Source organism: Aphanomyces astaci, assembly GCF_000520075.1.
Source record: "Aphanomyces astaci strain APO3 unplaced genomic scaffold supercont1.86, whole genome shotgun sequence".
NCBI lineage: Eukaryota > Oomycota > Saprolegniomycetes > Saprolegniales > Verrucalvaceae > Aphanomyces > Aphanomyces astaci.
In genome coordinates, this window is record NW_009798349.1 from 230,089 (window position 1) to 248,316 (window position 18,228).

Here is an 18,228-nt window from a genome sequence, read left to right on the forward strand (position 1 = left end):
TTAACGTTAACATTAATCGATTTGACAACGTCAAGTTTGGGCTTGATAGGACCATGACAACAGTAGCAGTCCTGCCAACGAAAAGGTCCGCAGTGGAAATCAACCATACTAATACAGTACATACAAGTCCACACTACAGGATGTTTCATCAAACTTTCTTCATTCGTACTGGTAACTAACTGTACATGGAATGATTCCATTGACTACAGTATGTACTGTACATATAGTAAGTACTACTTTAGTATTTATTAGCTGAACGTTTGGCTTTCGAAATAATTTCGTCTGGGCGTTGTGGCAAAAGTTGGTATTCAGTTACAAGTGCCGCTCGTCATTACCAATCAATATATATACCGCTTACACTTCATCAACCCTGGGATATCCGATCAAAAAAGGCCGCACTTTTGGACCTGCACTGCAGGAAACTATGGAAAAACGTTCAATAAATCTGGATACCATTCAGCCAAGACTGAAAACCGTTCAAGCAAATTTTCTTCCCATAACACTGTAACCCCGGGACTTCGTTCTATCCCCGCGTGCACATACTTCGAAGTATAATGCTAAATCCCCGGGGTTAAGAGTTGAGGTGGTCAGAGAGTACAAAATATATGCCTAATCTAACTAGAGTTTATTAGATTGAACGGTTTTCAGTCTTGGTTGAACTGTATCCAGATTTATTGAACGTTTTTCAGGGTTTGTCGTGCACTGCACCTTCTCCGGAAACCACAAGGAAATAGTTAAGCTAACATTATGGCCTACAGTAAGTTGGTGACATATTCTACCTTTGCGTCGTATCTATAACCATATTTTATCCAATCATCTTCGTTCGATAATTGTGATTGGCTGCCAACTGGGCGGAAATTACACGAATCACCATACACAATATGAAATCACACTGGAGTTCTGATTGGTTGAATATACAACCTGTCCATTCTAAAAGAGCCAATCAAATCCAATTTGAATTGGATTAGCCACTAGCGTCGATTCGTGATTCGATTCGGCGGCGAGGTAGGATTCGACGGGGTTTGGAAAAATTGTGTACCGAATCCACAATAACTCACAGTCAATTAATTAATCATGATGGATGGGAGCTTTCTCTGCATGTGAGATTCTCTCATCTGGACCTAAAATAAGCCAATTTAATAAGTACTCCCATCGGTAAAGTTCACTTGTGAACATTCGATTGAACAATCTGATTATACTTTTGGTTTCTACTACCGTAGTATCGTTCCTGAGTTGCCCTGATGAGAAACACACGTTGCTACATGATCAAATATAATTCCATTTCCACATACAGGATGTACTACAAGTGGTTGTCATAGAACGACGACCGGTGGTGCAGCCCGTCGAGGTGTTTGGTCGTAGCATTGGCCGCGCCCCGTTTGACCAGCCCCGTTTGCTTCCCTCGGTTCAACACGTCTCGAATGATCCGGGCCTTGTCGTGCTGCCACGTGTCTCTCTCTTTGTACAGCTGTGCGATCTTGGGGTTGGGTGGGTTGTGAAACAGAAAAGACTCTTGCAACGCGTTCATGGTGCGGCTGTTGTACTTGAGATTGATCTGGGCCAACCCTTCCTGGGTGAGCTCGAGCACTTCGACCATCGTTGTGGATGTGACGTTGATCGTTGACGGCTGGTTGGGCCGCAATACGCACACCTGATGAAACACATGATGGTTCAACGGTGTATACGTAGTATAGTACGTTCTTGGAGGGTTGTGGTGGTGCCTGATGTGATCGAGCAACCGGATCGACCAAGAAAGGTCCCCGCGAAAAATAATAATATTATTTTATTAGGGCCACTCTGACTGCCACAAAAAATGTCAGAAAACAGCTGCTCGTTTTGCAACTTTTCATAAATATTATGACAATTTTTTCAAACGTCATTGTGTGTTTGGCTACCAAATCTGACATATATAAAGTGACAAAATGCGCCGAATGTTTACTGTTTCCTAAAAAAGTTTGAACTGCAACTGTTTTTACCCACATGTTATTCTATGGATAGTTCTCATTCCTTCATGGCATCCAGAGGTCACATCATAATATCTTGAAAACATTTTCTCTCCTCCCATTTGAAAAAGGAAAACTCTGCCAGAATATTATTTCACCTAAAATTTTCTGTGGCATCCAGACTCAGCCTTCACAATATATTTTTTATTTGTGCCTGACAATCGCGATCAACGCATGTAGTAGGTAGAAGTTACCCCAAAATAAAAATAAAATTCTTTATTTTTTTATAAAAAAGCATACTTTTTAGTTGGTTGGCAACGTCGAAACAAGTATGACACCAACACCACTATACCTACTGCAGTATGTATATGTGGATGCTGTGAATTCATCGTTTGTACACGGCTAATATCAAAACAAAGCATCAAAGAAAGCATTAGTGTACGTGGCAAAGGATAGGACGGATCGTGTCATTCGTGTTGCCGTTTTTTGTAGATTTATATATATATATATATATATATATATACTTGATAGCAAACTGACCTCGCCAAACACTTGGCCGGTGGTTAATGTCGCCACGGTCACTTCCATATACGAGCTGGAGCTCGAGTGGTCTTGGTCTAGGATAGTCAGCAGTTAGAAACCCCGAAACACCACTGAGCAACATTATTCATAATATGCACATATACTGATGTTGAACCTAACACATTAAAAAAGACGAAAACCAATAACAACAAACCACACACTACCCTCAACACTGGTAACTCCATCCAATGCCAGACCATCGTAGTAGTATACATACACTTGGACTAGAACTACGCTTTCACGTGAACATTGGCTAAATTAATTGGAGAGTTTTGACCAATATAAAGCGACTTGGGTACACCAAATCGTTCGATATTGACACCATACAGCAATATATGTCCAGTACAACTCGATATGGCAATATCGTGGATACTCACTGATCCATATATGTTATATGGCAGTAGATATCTTTCCCATCATACCCATGTCTAGGAATTCATTGCGTAGCCGCGGGTTGGTGAGCTGCCACCCGTTGTCGACTACCCACGATCCGTCGTAGCTTTTTTTCTTTTTCATGTTGTTCGCCACTGAACTCGGGCGTTTCGCCTATCCAGAACATATATATATATCATGAAGCAATTCAAGCAAAGCAACCCTGTAGCCTGCCTCGCCGCATGTATAGATAGATGGATTTCTACTTGTCCGTTGAAGTAATCAATCATGGATGGCCTTGGTGCGGCCACGTCATAGACTTGGAAATTGTATGTATACCTCTGGTGTGCGTTTCGGGTCGAGCGCGAGGGACTTGGTGACGTGGCATACGCCGCGCTTGATCACGAACAACTTGTCCACGAGCTCACCTGCTTTTAGAATCGTCCGATACGGTTCGAACAAGAGGACACTTGACAATTGTGCAATTTGTTCCACCACCGCCGGCGTGCAGCTAACATCACGGTACTCAAAATGACACAACAGGATAATTAATCAAACCCAAGGCCAATGGCAACGAATCACGAGTATATAAATTAAGTAGTAGCGGTGGTGGTGTACTAGTAGTACTACTTGTAGTAGGAGGACTACGTACGTTTCAAACACGCGGCAATGGCGCAGCACGTGGCACTTTTCTTCAAACACAGACAGCTACATATGCAAACCGATATAAGTCGACGAATACAAATATCAAAACAATATCTTCAAGAATACGGCGAAAAAATCATTTTTTCCTCGTTTTTTTGACAGTGTCGCATTGATATATATATATACAGTATATATTATTATATATATTTACCATGTGATCGCGCATGGCATGCTGGTACAAGGTATGGCGGACGACGAGGCAGTGGACGTTACTGAGTGCGGTCACAGTAGCTCGACGCGGCCCCTGGATCTCCCTCGGCTCGCCAAATCCGTCGCCAGGAAGGAGCGTGCATACCTTTTTCGATGTAATCGTTCCGTTTTCTATTTTGAAATTTATTTTTGGTGTGTCGAAATATATATTTGACCACACAACTATTTCAAAGCAAAACAAAAATTGTAGATAGTCAACCATACTACGTTTTACAGTTTAAGAGCCACTCTGGCTGCCATAAAAAATGTCAGAAATCCCCAATTTTGTCAACTTTCAGAAATATTATGAACTCTTTTCAAATCACAACTTTTTGTGTGTTTGGCTACCAAATCTGACATATATATATGTATATTGAAATAATACGTCGAGTTTTTACTGTTATCTGACAGAAAAAGTTTGAATGTCGAATTTTTACCTGCGTGATATTCCAGCAATAGTTCTCATTCCATCGTGATATCCAAAGGTCACATGAAAATATTTTCTCACCTCCCATTTGAAAATGCTCTGTCAAAATATTATTTGATATTGAATTTTCTGTGGCATTCAAACTCGGTCTAAAATACTTTTTTTCATTTTTTTGTAATCAACAATAAAACTTTTCTACAAGACGTCCAAGCGAACATGTATGTATGATACACGTCATGGCATCTACTTCTCAAAGTATGTTCTTACCAAACATCTCGACACTCACAGCCACACTCCCCGTGAGCAAAATATAAAACGAGTCCGCGTCGTCCCCTAATGAACACCACCATGTTCTTGTCAAATTCGGACTTCCTGGTAGAATCGCACAGAATTAGGCAAAACTAGGTATTTTAGATTATTCGAGCCAATCAAATTACACTAACGTTCTTGAGACATTGAAACCAATCGTCCGATCAGCAGAAGTTGGCGATTGGCCGAACATCGTTAAATATGTATACCATACATTGAGGAAGATTAAAATCTGACACATACATTTGATTCGTGATACAGCTGTCAATATTTGAGCGAACACGCCAAGACCATCACTCGATCACGTCCCCAAAAAAAACAGGATCTGGCGTGAACACTATTAGATTGATATTATCTCCGTACGGAAAGGATTGATAGATTTGCCACTTACGAACAATTTTTATCCGTATATAAAGGCATTGATTATTTTACTGTGCCACATATTTTCATCTAAACCTCTGGATATGGATAATTCCTGCTACTAATCAGATATACCTTCATCAAATTAGTAGCAAAACACAGGGAACATGATCATCATTCCTAAAAAAAATTGTCCCTTAACATCAAGGGTATTGTAATTCGGACTCTCCAAAGTGTGAAATCAGGGTTCCTGATGATATTTTCTACTTAAAAGTATACCTACAGCTCAGGCAAGAACCACCTATTTTGGCCGAAATATACTTGTTCAAACCATGAAAAATCAGCCAAATCAATAAATCATTTCCGTACAGAGTTAGTACGACTCTTAACCAAATCAAGCAAATCCTGTGTACTACCTTGACGAAAGATATGACTGCGCGCGGGCACGCTCTCAAGGTCTCCCGCCATCAGAAACGACTCCATGACACTCTAGACTCGAATTAGTGTGGGTCGTCTAGTGTACCGTATAGTGTACAGTACCTCGCTTTGTTGTTGGAAGAAGCGCCAGGCTTTGGCCAATGGCAACGCGTTCACTATGTCAAACCGCGTTCGTTCTTCGTGGGGCTATGAAAATCCATCACAATGCTTGAAATGAGGCAAAATCATATATATATATATCCCAATCATACAAGAAAAACTTAAATCCATCAAATACCCCCCCCAGTGAACAACACTGTAGACAACTCGAGATATTGTCAATTCGATTCGAAATTGGACAATCGAATGAGCCGCTCGACATGGGCAGACAATCGGTCGGGCAGACAATCGGTCGACCAATCAAAACTCAGACCACGAATCATGTGGCCAATCAAATTCTCGCTTCAGCCATGCAAGACGACATCAAATTAGTGTCTGATTTGTACATAAGTGTGAGACTGGATGCGTGACTTGTACATCAGTGACACTGGATTATTTTTTGCATACAAAACTGGGTAAAGACAAGTCGATCGATCGACGGATTTAGCAAATCAGCACACAAATGTCCACATTTTGCAAGACAATCTATATATATATATTTACCAAGTGCAAGAGCGACGCCAGGGATGGGTGCAAGCCGTCTTCAGCTAGTACAATCTTGCCAATGGTGCTGTATCGCCGGTTCAGGACGGGGGGCTTGGGAGGGGACGACGATGTGCTGCTTGTCGGTCGGTCGTCATCCCTGAGGACCTCTTGGTCTTCGTCGTCGCCCTTGATAATCAATGCATCCAACCGGTTGTAATCTTCAATCGCTTCTTTAAAATTCCCCTACCCAACGAACAAGCCAACCGCTTCATACATTGATTGACATGTGGCTCATGTTGCATAATGTTCACTACACTGCTAGATACATATACGGCCAGACGAGTATAACTATTGGGAATGACGTGCTAGTTGTTTGACGTGGTACCAGTATTTTAGAGGAACTCCTCGTATCATTCATTGGCTGTATTTCAACCAAGCATAAGGTTGGCCCAGAAGAACTCAAATCTCTCGATTAGGAGTGGATAGAGTTTTAGAAACGTCGATAAAAATTACACTTTGGTCAATTAGCATGTGTCGTTCCCTATAGTTGATCGGGATCGTTGGAATACGAATCAGCAAATTGGATAGGGAGAGTAGATATATACATTCTATATATACTTTATATATTTATATATAAATATTATGATAAAAGTACCCGTTCCCGCAACAACGTGGCCCGACTTTCCAGGTACACTTTGTTTTTCGGGTCATACTTGACGGCTTTGCTAATGTCTCGAACGGCGTCGTCCAGTCGACCGAGTTTGTAATACGTGCAGCCTATATATGTATGTATTCCCTCAACATTTAAATATATATATATACTTAGGGTCGTTCTGGGTCAAACGTATGAAAACGCTAATCCCATAAATTCATCTAGGCGTATGCTCGTATTGTCAAGTCCATTGGAAAACCAATCGGTAGTCAATCGATCGACCAATCAAAAACCAAAACACGAACCAAGTGTCCAATCAGAAAATATTCAACCTCGCTTGAATTTAGTGTGTGATTAAATTAGTGTGAAATCGTTACACTTTGCAGTGCGATGGAGTTGTCGAATCAGCCCAAACGCAGATATTTCCAAATTTTGGCCAACTAGCCTCACTTTCCTTGTACGATGAGGTGTAGAGTTGTACCAAATTAATCTTTGGTAAATTGGTGGCACTATACCCAAGTCGCTTTATATTGGTCAAATTTCTCCAGATACTTCGTTCTATCCAATTAAACAAGTCGTCCAAAAAGTCGAAATGGCCAATCCGAACTCATTGGAAGGACGAAAAATTAGGCCCCACCTTATTGAATTGTATCCATGTCGATCACATTTTACAGCCATTATCGGGGGTACAGACAGACCCAAAAGGTATTAAGCGGTAGGGGGATGAGGGGGGGGTTGAATACATTTTTTTTGGGTACCTCGGTTGTAGTAGGCCAAGTGCCACGCCGGTTCAATGTCGATGCAGTGGGAGAAGTCTGCCAGTGCTTTGGCAAACTCGTGCAGTCTGTAGCTGGCGTAGGCGCGGGAAAATCGTACGTGGAGTTCACGAATCGGCCGAGACGACTCGGATGCTAGTGCGTTCTTGAGTACCCATGTATTGGACTAAAACATATCGAGTTGGAACAAGGACATTTGAAGAATGTGATGATCATGATCACTCTACCTTGACGATGTTCTCAAAGTGGCTGGGCGTGCGGTGGCATACGTGGCGTGCGGACAGCTGCGCTTCCTATTCAACATCGACATTGGAGGTTCACTCTGTGGACTGAAATTGTGTCTAGTATTGGAGTGCACAAGTGCGATGGTGAAATAATGAAATCCCACACCCCAAACACCGTGTATATGCGTATATGTACGGGCTGTGTCGTTAATGATTGAAAGTTCGTTTACTTTGGACGACATGGCTTCGATGGGGGTGAGGCAGATGGCAGGAACTGAATGTTTCTTTTGCAGCAGTGGCCGCTCAATCTTGGGCAACAACCGATTCGACGTAGCATCTACAAACAAATCGCATCCGATGCAGCAGTAGCAGCAGCAGTCCCAGTAGGTTGACAGGTCGTACGCTTGAGAGTGTAGTCTCGCTTCATGAGGTTCGTGTGGCGATGGAATGTGCAGGTTGTGTACACCACCTACCCTATAAATAGCCATTTTCAAAGCCAAATCGAAGGTTCAAGTTGATGTGTATATACAGTAGTACTATATGAACGCTATTTATTATCGACAGCCCAACAAAGCCAAGACAAATCCTGTCCACATGGCTCAATCCTTCGGTGGATGTAGTATTCGACATGTGTCCTCATTGCTATCTATCGTAGCGTCGCAATGTCACAGTAAATACTAAGCTTAACACGTACTAGTACTCCGGAGTACTGTTATATACCACTGGTAACACGTAGATTTAGATATCCTGTTATATATCACTGGCTGTACTTTGAATTGTATTCTGCAATTGTACGTACAGTAGTACGACTACATAAATACTTCGAAGTACTAGTACTAGTATATATTTACTGTGACTAGTAGTATATCGTAAATTTGGATATTGTTAACTGTAAATACACCAAATTATACTGTAGTCTAAAGTTAAGAAGTATTCCTGTGCTAAAGGCCACCACCATGAACATGAATCGCAGCCCTATTCCTCGTTACTACGTCGTCGTCATGGCTCCACATCACAAACCATTTCGAATCATTCAGTAGTACTAGTAGTAGTACTAGTATTATATATATTCAACGAACTCAACTTGTTCGTATATAATATATACTATTAAACAACCTCGACGTTGTCGCTATCTGCCAAGAGGGCTGGTTGCCGTCGGTCGTAGTGTTCCAAATGGTCTTCGGGGGTTCTTTGCAATTCGGCCAAGTCCACCAACACCAGACCTTTCATGGACTTGGCAGACCATAGAACGAGCCACGTCACGAGCGTAAATGGCCACGATAGAGCTGGCAGTCCCACGGGCGCAAACATTCCCATCGTCGCACTCATTGCAAGCGTCGAGCACACCACCCCCACGACCACAATAAGCAGGGCACGACCCCCCCGAGCTAACACAAACACCCCCCCCAACGCTGTCGCACACAAGACCCCGTTAAACCCGTATAATCCCAGGTAAATTTGCTCGGGAGGGGCCCCCACGGAGACAGCCAAGAGGGTACCAACGGTCGATCCAAGCACTGCAGAGGCGGCAGATATGGGCGAGCACAGTCCGATTCCCACCAAGATCAGGATGCCTGCATACCACTCGGACGCCAAACAACACTGCGCTATCCCTGTACAAGTTATACATTACATTGTGTCCATGGTTATATATATATATATATATATAGTCCGAAATGAAATTAACATATATATATAGTCCGAAATGGAATTGAGGGGGGGGGGAACAGCACCAATAAATCGGAGACAACTGATCGACACCAATCAAGTGGCAAATTAAAAAATATCGCTTTCAACACATCAAATTCAGGTGGGACGTGCATGAGTGTAAACCTGCAAGTACTACTTAACGTACAAAATGAAATAATACAAAGAAGAACCGATCTTGATGGATTTGGTGCACCAGCACGATAATCCAAAGTTATTGACTCAAAGGACAATACAAAACAACAATATCACAGAATATTTTTTAACCATAGATAGTTAGATAGATTCTACTGCCTATGATTGATAGATTTTTTTACCACTTACGTACATTTTTTATCCGTATATACAGGTATGGAGTATCTTACTATACCACATATTTTCATCAAAACCTCTGTAATATATACGGAGATTTCTGCTACAAAATATAAAAATTATATTTTGTAGCAGAAATCTCCGTATACTGACGAAACACAGTAAAAATGATCATCATCCTCCTGACACTTTTTAACGTCCAGGTTTTTCTTCTAATTAAGACTTTCTATCGGTTCCAAATGAAATTCTGTATTTAGATGGAAGTATACGTATATAGTCCAGGCAGAACCACCTGTTTTGGCTTAGACCCTTAATTAAGGTTTGAAATAGTCCAATGAATCCATCACTTCCATACATTAAGCGGAGGTAGTAGTAATAAGCAGCACATTATATAAAAACACAACAACGCAATAGGACACCGAATCGTTTTTCACATGTCAATGCAAACCCGAAACTGTTCAACTGACTCCTCCTGCACATACGCATGTACATGTACTTACAGTTCATCAGCAGCTAGCTACCCACGAAAGAAAAACAAAATCGAAATTCAAGAATGTATAGCCTACATAGTGTTTTGAGAGATGCACACTAACGTAGGTAAAAATCATATTTTTTTAAAAAGTATATGAAATTTTTAAAATAATATTTTCAATCATAGTAGTAATATATAAATAAAATTTTCATCCATAGCAGTAATATATAAATAAAAATTTCATTCATAGTAGTATCTTTTTTAAATTCAAATGATTATTTTTTGAATATAAACATATATAGAATTCGACGGAACGCACCAGAGGCCACCGCGACGCTCACTTTTGCCGCGTCGTACGAAGGATTTGGTGGAGAGTTGTGGACAAGGTAGAGATGGGGAGATGGAGCGAATGGAGCCGACACATGGACAGACCAATTGTGTGTGGCTAACAACCACATCCACGTCGTCAATTGAAACGACAGTGTGAGCCCGGGGGTGCCAGGGGGCAGCACGGACATGGCGGCCGAAGCTACAAGTACCGACAGCACTGACAAGCACGGGACAGCCAAGAGAACGTAGCCGTGGGCTACCCATGACCAGGGAGTGTCTCCAACGATAAAGACATGAAGCGCACAGCCCACGAGTGTAGCGTTGTAGCCAAACAACCCGGCGGCCACGGACGGGCGAGGTAGCCCCATAAAGATGGCAAACGTATTCGCGGATACGCAGCCAAGGAGTGCCAGCCCTGCCATGCCTACAGACACAGCAACAACGTCGTTTAGTAAACAGTGACAGGTTTGTTTGTGTGCGGGTTGTATCAGTTGCAATGTACATACCCAAGCCACTGGCAGACGCACATAGGGCTATCACGAACATGAGCCCAGAGAGGGGCGAGTTTTGAAAGCAGCATTGACCGATCGAGCGAAGACAAATGTCCACAAACGATACCGCGACGTGAGTGTATCTGCTGCGATTAGATGCCCAAGTTTGCAGATGAGGTAACGTGCGAAACGGTGTCCACGTTGTCGAACCAGATCTGGTTTGGCTGGCTGCTTGGGGTTTGTCACACTCGTGATATGTAAATGTATGAGGGGAGCAGCTCACGGGAGTGGTGGTAGTCATGGGCTGCTGGTTGTTGTGGGTCACAGGAGACGGCAGCCGAGTGCAAGGAGATTCCACCTTGGACGACATGATGAATGGAATTACGAACTGGTGATTACGGGGTACAGTAGTACTGCGCTTGATCTCTCACCAACAATAATGGAATGTGACAGGACGGTTTGAGTTTTAAGCGTGGTAACTATCAAATGTGTTTAATAGTACACTCCATATTAACCCCGAAATAATAATCCAGGCAGGACATGGTGGGATATTCGAGCTTTTATGACTGCTTTGGATCCGTAGCACAAGTAGTACAGTGTAGACTCCAACGAGTGGCCAGCACTCAAGTACATAGTACACTGTACATAGGACTATTAATAGTATGCCAGTTGAGTTGTTACCAGTTCATCATTGCCATAATGTATTGCAAGGATACACGTATTAATAGTAGGATTTTGTTCGATTTGTTTCTGGAAGAAACGTAGTAGTACCAGTATTTGCACTGAACGGCACCAAGCATCATCCATGACCATGTGGTGACGCGATGTTCGTTACTTGCTTGTCGAGTATTACTAATAAGTTTTTCACCTTTTTTGGCAATTCCAAGGTAGCATTAACGTAAACAATCAATTTAAGACGTATCTGAGGAAGGCGGCTGGGGAGAACTTCCAAATCTCCCCGCTCATACAACATTTTCGACCTCTGAAACAAAAACCAAGCATGTTTGATCTAATTTTAGCAATCAATTTTGGAGGCATATTTTGATCTTGAATAACGTATCCTATTTGCAAAAAAATATGTGGTTAGGTTATTTCGCGTCGTTTCATTGGCTCAATGAAATTTTGCGTCTTTTCATTGGCTCATGCACATTTTATCTTAAAATGATTGTTTACGTTAAATCTATAGTTTAAAAAGTTCTCAGACTACAATACTATGCGTATAGTAACGATAAAGTAACTTGAATTCTACTTCGAAGGACTACATAGTAGTATCGCCTGGGTGCGTTGCTTAATACTCGAGTACTTCGTACTGGTACTATTACCTGTATTATACTACGTAGTAGTAGTGAAGTTACTTCATCTAACAGTAAACAATGATTGGTTGGTTCACGTGGTTTTACAAGCTACTAGTATTCATAAAACATGCTGTTTGCTGTTTTCATTGTGGCAAACAGTTTGCTTTACGTCCACAACGAAGTCATAACACAGAATTCGTAAGGTGAAACAGTATGTTTTACTAGGCTCGCAAGGTGAGCCACCTTGCGAATTCCATATATCGATCCGAAATAGGTCAAATTTTATTTAAAGAAGCTTCCAGTTAAACGCATCTTTTTGATGAATTCGTAAGGCAGTCTGCCTTACCAAATTTTAGTCCAATAGAAAAATCAAAATAACTGGCCAATGGGATCGTTCCATTCTCATTGCTACATTGTTTGCCGCAGGCTGCGGCGTACGTATTATGCTGTTTGTCCTTCCTAACGAGAAATTCGCATCGAGCATTCGTCATTCGATGTCGACTCCATTGGGGAGAGTTTATAAAACAACGATTAAGCAAGGAAAACTGATAATGCCTGTACTCGAGAGTGTGGTATATCGCTGACATGAGAATTTAGCTGATGCTGGTGTGAGTTGAAGTGAATCGCTGGGTTGTGTATTTTCGAAGTCGATAAAAGTGATCGTCTTGGCCAATTTTATGACAAAGAAACCTTGATGTACTCTGATTGGCTAACGTTAGTAATCAAAAGTAAGGTCAGCCACCTTACGAATTCCACGAACAAGTCATAAATTACGGTCCGTGTCGCAATGAAACTGAAGCAGGTATCGCCATGTAACTTCAAAGAGGCTTACTAGTATGTTCGAAGTATTATTTTAAGCGTCCGTTTGCTTAAATAAGTTACAAGTAATCAACGGGCAACTTACACGAAAACACAACAACTAGCAGGTGCTACTAGTACTACTAGTACTACTAGTAGGGCCAGCGTTACGTCCAAAAACTAAGACTTGTACGAATACTAACGTTATTAACGCTACATTTTCGGGATTTCGGAGTACACCGAGTAAAGTACAAAGTTACAATGAATCTGAAATTATTCCAGATCAATATCTTCATACCACAAGGTCTACCAGTCTTTGCACCGACGAGTTGTTGTATTTTTCCCTCCTGTCCTTTGGAAGCCTGTTAGTTATTGTCCTTTTACCCAAAATTTGGACGTTTGTAATGAATCGCCAAATCTATCGATCAATTCTTTGTAACGTTACTGTAAATTTTGTAACGTTATGTAAAAAGTTGTCCTGTGGTGCTCGGGATCACACACTAATTGAAGTCACACATCTAATTTGACTAACAGTTATGATGATGGTTTCTTGCAATCTGATATGGCTAAATCCTTCTGCCGATTCTTCTGTATGTTTGGTTGTGTCGATTCATTCTCGATGTCAGAATAAACACACCACAATAACACCCACCCCATTCTTGTTTACGATGCGATTCCCAAAGCAAAGACATCCATGATGGTCACCGGGAGTATGTGCATTGTCATCGGGTGATGGTTTGGGAGATTTCAGATTTTCGGAACGACTCGGTGGGTTTGTTGCACGGGGCAACGGACGTCGAGTTGCCATACTGGGACCACTCGGAATGGTGTTGGAGGGCGTTCCCTCTAAAGTTTGGGAGGGGCTGCTCTGCCTTGGACACTTTGGACAAGTTGTTGGCCGTGGACGACGTTTGCTGTGTCATCTTGTCGACGCTTTCGAGCAAGTCCATGGTTTTCAGCGTGGTTTGGAACTCTTGCCACGCCGGGCTGTGCTGTTGGAACCCTGGGAGGACCTTGAAGTAGATGGTTTTGACCAACTTGGCGGAGAAGTCGTCCATGACGTGGCGCATTGACGACGAAGAGGCGGGGGTCGGGGGGTACACGTGGAGGAGCGGCGCGGGGGCACGCAAAATACGCGCGACGGCTGGCCCGATGTCGGTTGCCGCCTTGCACCACAGCAAACTCTGCGGCTCCAAGCACTGGTTGTACACTGTTTGCGCGGTCACGAGGTTGCGCTTGTACTTTTCAACCATCGCCCACGCCAGCAGCTCCTGGGTGTGCGCTTCCTTCTGGGCAAATGCCAACACCGCGTCAAAGCCGAGAGGAGTGGCAAGGAAAAGCGTCAAATCGTCCAACAATGCATGGATGTCCTTTGCCGGTGGCAGGCGCCGCGACGAATCTACCAGCACGGGTCATAGTGAGATTTCGGGGTTTCGGAGTTTCGGGGTTGTAATATCTCTATACAGTAGTATATACTGTATATTTATCGGTAACACCCCAATCCACAGGATGGTTGTGCTTGGCAAAGTGCATGTGGGTGGATTTTTGCATTAAAAAAACTTCACCACGGATGACGTGGTATCATCATGGTGGCGTGCCAATATCATCAAACTATTACTATATATATGCAAATATAGAGATATACGGTAGTACCATACGACGGCGAATGCGACAACTTGGCGGGGGAGACCCTGGATAGCTTGGTGTAACTTGCGTTTTTCGTGAGGGATGGCTGATGGTCTGTTTTGATTGCGGTGGTGGCTTTTAGGGAGGGGAGGAGGTGCATAGAGTGTTTGATGGATTGGAGCGGCGCCGCCATCGAATGCAGCGACGACAACGGCTGGATCGCCACGGTTCGAGTGACCCAATTGTTGTTGGCTACGACACCGAAAATTACAGACATGATAGTATTGAACACAAGTCACCGAAGCGAACGTACCGAGTCGGCGGCGCACTGGCAGCACGATGTGACACACCACGACGACGTGCGCCGCGACTGAGTGCAGCACAGCGCGAAAGGCTACGGCATCTCGACCTTGCATGTTGGTCGCTGCCATGACGGCACCCCCCGTCATGGCCACCACAAGCATGGCGACGGCGGCGCGCCAGTACGTTTGCCGCAACCCAAAGTTGTCGACTACTTTACTCACATGTCGAGACAAGTACAAGGACGAGACACCCAGCACTGCACACTCGACCGCCGTCGTGATAAACAGCGTCTACGCAAACATACCTTAGGAAGAAGAAGGAGAAAACAGTGTTTGAAGGGATATAACGTTATTATTTGTTTGGGAAATGCAAAGGATCCAAGTTCATCATATGTTTAGGGTGTCGTCGGGAATGATATATAATTGTCATCGAATACACATGCATTTCATTCCCCCCCTTCCCCTGTGCACGACGGGCACAAGAGGTCGTATAGCTGTATCAATATAGTATACGTGCCAGGGCACTCAAATACAATACGAATCCTGATTTTTCGCAGGATGCAAGTGCCAGAAACACAAACAGGTCGACGTTTGGACTACAGTATGTACCTCCACAGCAGGTTCAACGCTGCATGTGTCGTAGGTTAACGTCCACAACGGCTTGGGCAAGATTAGGAGGCCGATGCCGATGGCCAAAACCCCCCCCATGACGACAACGAGGGCTTGGACGGGCCTAAAGAGCAGCCACCGATACGCTTGCATTCGCTTGAGGGCAGTGGGGGAGCGTTGTTGGGGGAGGGCCAGCAGTTCCGTGATCGCAAACATCGCCACCACCGAGCCCTGGGCCAGCATGTACACCAACCTACCCCGACACACATTTGGTTTCAATCGTATGATTGTTATTGTTTTTTGTGTACAAAATAATCAAGTATACCCTGTGACTCGAAAGAGAAGCAGCGATGGAGCAATTCCCACCACACATGCCCATGCCCCCCCATACAGCCCCATCACAGGAGTGCCCCAGCATTGAAGCATGCACAACACACACTCCAGCGCCATGAGGTGGGGTTGGCGGTACTTGATGCTCGGGTGATTGCGGTGCTTGATATACAACCCCAACGCCACCGGCATGTAGGCAGCGGACGCCCAGCACACCACGAGCAGCAAGTCCGCGTCAACCCCTCCATCCATGACGAACTGGTTATGTGCCGCCGCCGCCTCTTGCCGTAGTACGCAGTGCGGACCTTGCTGCGATGATAAGAAGCACAATTGACGTTACACGTTGTTAAGTTAACAATAGCTCGTGCTAAAATGTTACGTAGTTCGTTACGTACTGTAGCTATTGAAGAAAAAGTAACGTTTCCTCAAAGTCGGCATGCTATTAATAGAATACAGTAGTACACTCCGGAGTACTCCGAAGTACTTGTACTATGTACTACGGTACATAGTGTACTACTGTACTGTAAGTGTAGTACTATTAATAGTAGTACTACAGTATATGTACAGTAGTAGAACACCTACTACTAGTACTGTAATTTTATAGTACTATTAAAAGTATTTCGGTGTACCCTTGCAATTCCGTACACAATAACTACCTGAGATTTTTCGTCCCGGGTCTTAGCTCAAATTTCAACCGCGGAAAACGATTTTTGAAGAATAAAATGTGTATCATTGCATACACATCTCAAGTCAAACACTTATTTGGATCTGCTGTACATGATCTTGCAAAAGGTACATGGCTTATGTGGAGGGTAGCATGGGGCAAGAAGACCAAGCCATGAAGCGCGTAGCGGCCTTTGCAGGGTACCAAGTGACCAAAACGATGCTCAAGCACGCGGCGTCCAACCACATCTTCCTGCACTGCCTGCCCCGCCATGCCGAGGAAGTCGACGACGAAGTACGTGGCACTCGGACGAGTGACGGATGGCTCATGCGTTGGCTAGGTGTTTTACTCGGACCGATCGCTGGTGTTTGATGAAGCGGAGAATCGCATGTGGACCGTCATGGCAGTCCTGGCCAACATCGTCAAGTAGCACGTCAACTTCCAAACGACAAATTGCACTTTAGCTTGTAGAACAGGGTAATTATTGTGAACGACACCAGGTAATTATTAAGTCCAGGTAGATATTGTGTACAAAGAGGGGTGTAAATGAATTATTTATCGTAGCAATAGATGAGCCATGGAATATCCAGTACATTCCTACCGCAACGAAACATTAGACGAGCGTCCCGACAATGGATCGATAATTGTATTACCAAGTTGTATTTAGTGAAGCTATCTATCCTAACTTGGGATGGGTATGTACTTGCTGTTGAACAACCCAGCCACATCAGATATATGTTGTAAATGAGAATCATCTATTATGATGTAAGATACAATCATCTATTTATTCTTACATGATGAAAACACTCAAAATATCATCAATTTTTGCACATCCATAACATGGACAAAGCCATCGCGACTGCTATGCAGTGGACAACCCACGTAACTATCACAGCTATATACTCCACTGATATGAGGCTGTGACTTGGTTTCGCGATTGCATTCCAGGACATGGAGCAATTCACCAAACGACCATGCATATGACGCAATGCTGGTAAAATAAGGTTACATTCGTGTCTTTAAAAGGTATCAAGCGACCCCGACGACTAGAACGACGAGGCAGCGGGCGAAGGAGCTGCTATCCTTCGTTCGTCTGTGCCATCATCCTTCTTTTGCTGCTTTCTTGGCAATCTTGTCGGCAAGGGCCTTCGCGTCCGCCTCCCGACGCTGTTGCGGGGTCAGGGTATCGGTGCGACCACCTTTCGGGTTGTTCTTGGCCAAGCGCGCCTGTGCTTTCTACGCATATCATCATGGCGCATGAGACCTTTGGTTCATGGAGGGAGGAGTTGTGGTACCGCGCGGTCTCGGTCACGTTGGTCGCCGCGGGTCATGTTGGTTCGGGACTTGGAAAATGGGGGGGGGAGGTGAGTGATTCGAAAATCTGTTGCGAATGGGCCGCCTCGTAATTTCCACCAATCAAAGTGGCAAACTCAAATTTAATTTCAATCTGATTGGTGGAAATATGGTTCCATAGATCTATCCATATTACATCCCTACACCAATGAAACATTGCAAAACATACTGAACTAAGGGAATAGAGGTGTTTCTATATTCTTATGATTGGTCATTAAGCAATTCTTATAACCAATCAAACATGCTCTATTTCAAGTTAGCCACGATAAATCCGTTTCAACCTGGACATTGGAAAACGGCCAATCCGTGACTAGTCGATGCTACAGGTGTACGTCAAG

The 18,228-nt window shown here is 43.6% G+C and overlaps 5 protein-coding genes across 9 annotated transcripts; 1 reads left to right on the plus strand and 4 right to left on the minus strand.

Annotated features, from left to right (window-relative positions):
• Positions 1-1,257: 1,257 nt before the first annotated feature.
• Positions 1,258-8,068, minus strand: H257_16466 (hypothetical protein). Of its 5 annotated transcripts, XM_009844898.1 has the most exons (16): positions 8,004-8,068; positions 7,832-7,938; positions 7,605-7,670; positions 7,360-7,543; positions 6,605-6,726; positions 5,968-6,192; positions 5,428-5,511; positions 5,304-5,376; positions 4,486-4,551; positions 3,754-3,923; positions 3,550-3,605; positions 3,237-3,408; positions 2,948-3,071; positions 2,484-2,560; positions 1,698-1,801; positions 1,258-1,651 (listed from the first exon to the last, which is right to left on the minus strand). In XM_009844898.1, exons 1-15 carry the CDS (start codon positions 8,026-8,028, stop codon positions 1,787-1,789), a joined length of 1,566 nt encoding a protein of 521 aa, XP_009843200.1. In that variant the 5' UTR covers positions 8,029-8,068; the 3' UTR covers positions 1,258-1,651; positions 1,698-1,786. The 5 variants fall into 5 exon arrangements, with proteins under 5 accessions (XP_009843200.1, XP_009843196.1, XP_009843199.1 ...); XM_009844894.1 differs by lacking the exon at positions 1,698-1,801; XM_009844897.1 differs by having other exon boundaries at positions 1,258-1,801.
• A 573-nt stretch (positions 8,069-8,641) lies between these two features.
• On the minus strand, positions 8,642-11,283 carry H257_16467 (hypothetical protein; the record flags this gene model as incomplete). The annotated part of the gene is made up of 3 exons (XM_009844899.1): positions 8,642-9,214; positions 10,412-10,846; positions 10,929-11,283. The coding sequence occupies 3 exons, from the start codon at positions 11,281-11,283 to the stop codon at positions 8,709-8,711; spliced, it is 1,296 nt and encodes a 431-aa protein (XP_009843201.1). The 3' UTR covers positions 8,642-8,708.
• A 2,286-nt stretch (positions 11,284-13,569) lies between these two features.
• H257_16468 (hypothetical protein) lies at positions 13,570-16,232 on the minus strand. The gene is made up of 5 exons (XM_009844900.1): positions 15,869-16,232; positions 15,544-15,796; positions 14,946-15,225; positions 14,660-14,884; positions 13,570-14,405 (listed from the first exon to the last, which is right to left on the minus strand). Exons 1-5 carry the CDS (start codon positions 16,123-16,125, stop codon positions 13,729-13,731), a joined length of 1,692 nt encoding a protein of 563 aa, XP_009843202.1. The 5' UTR covers positions 16,126-16,232; the 3' UTR covers positions 13,570-13,728.
• Positions 16,233-16,690: 458 nt separating this feature from the next.
• On the plus strand, positions 16,691-16,967 carry H257_16469 (hypothetical protein; the record flags this gene model as incomplete). The annotated part of the gene is made up of 2 exons (XM_009844901.1): positions 16,691-16,831; positions 16,878-16,967. The coding sequence occupies 2 exons, from the start codon at positions 16,691-16,693 to the stop codon at positions 16,965-16,967; spliced, it is 231 nt and encodes a 76-aa protein (XP_009843203.1).
• A 671-nt stretch (positions 16,968-17,638) lies between these two features.
• H257_16470 (hypothetical protein) lies at positions 17,639-17,868 on the minus strand (the record flags this gene model as incomplete). Its single annotated transcript, XM_009844902.1, has 2 exons — positions 17,639-17,773; positions 17,833-17,868. 2 exons carry the CDS (start codon positions 17,866-17,868, stop codon positions 17,639-17,641), a joined length of 171 nt encoding a protein of 56 aa, XP_009843204.1.
• Between the last annotated feature and the right edge of the window lie 360 nt (positions 17,869-18,228).

What these genes read in the sequence shown, in the direction of transcription:
- H257_16466 (XM_009844894.1), bottom strand. Translation starts at nt 8,028, where the DNA reads ATGAAGCGAGACTACACTCTCAAGC. An exon ending in ACTTTGAGAACATCGTCAAG is followed by an intron (nt 7,544 to 7,604) that starts GTAGAGTGATCA and finishes GATATGTTTTAG; the next exon opens with TCCAATACATGGGTACTCAA. An exon ending in TGGCGTCGCTCTTGCACTTG is followed by an intron (nt 5,512 to 5,967) that starts GTAAATATATAT and finishes GGATTTTCATAG; the next exon opens with CCCCACGAAGAACGAACGCG.
- H257_16468 (XM_009844900.1), bottom strand. Translation starts at nt 16,125, where the DNA reads ATGGATGGAGGGGTTGACGCGGACTTGCTGCTCGTGGTGTGCTGGGCG. An exon ending in CTTCTCTTTCGAGTCACAGG is followed by an intron (nt 15,797 to 15,868) that starts GTATACTTGATT and finishes GTGTCGGGGTAG; the next exon opens with GTTGGTGTACATGCTGGCCC. An exon ending in GCGTTGAACCTGCTGTGGAG is followed by an intron (nt 15,226 to 15,543) that starts GTACATACTGTA and finishes ATGTTTGCGTAG; the next exon opens with ACGCTGTTTATCACGACGGC.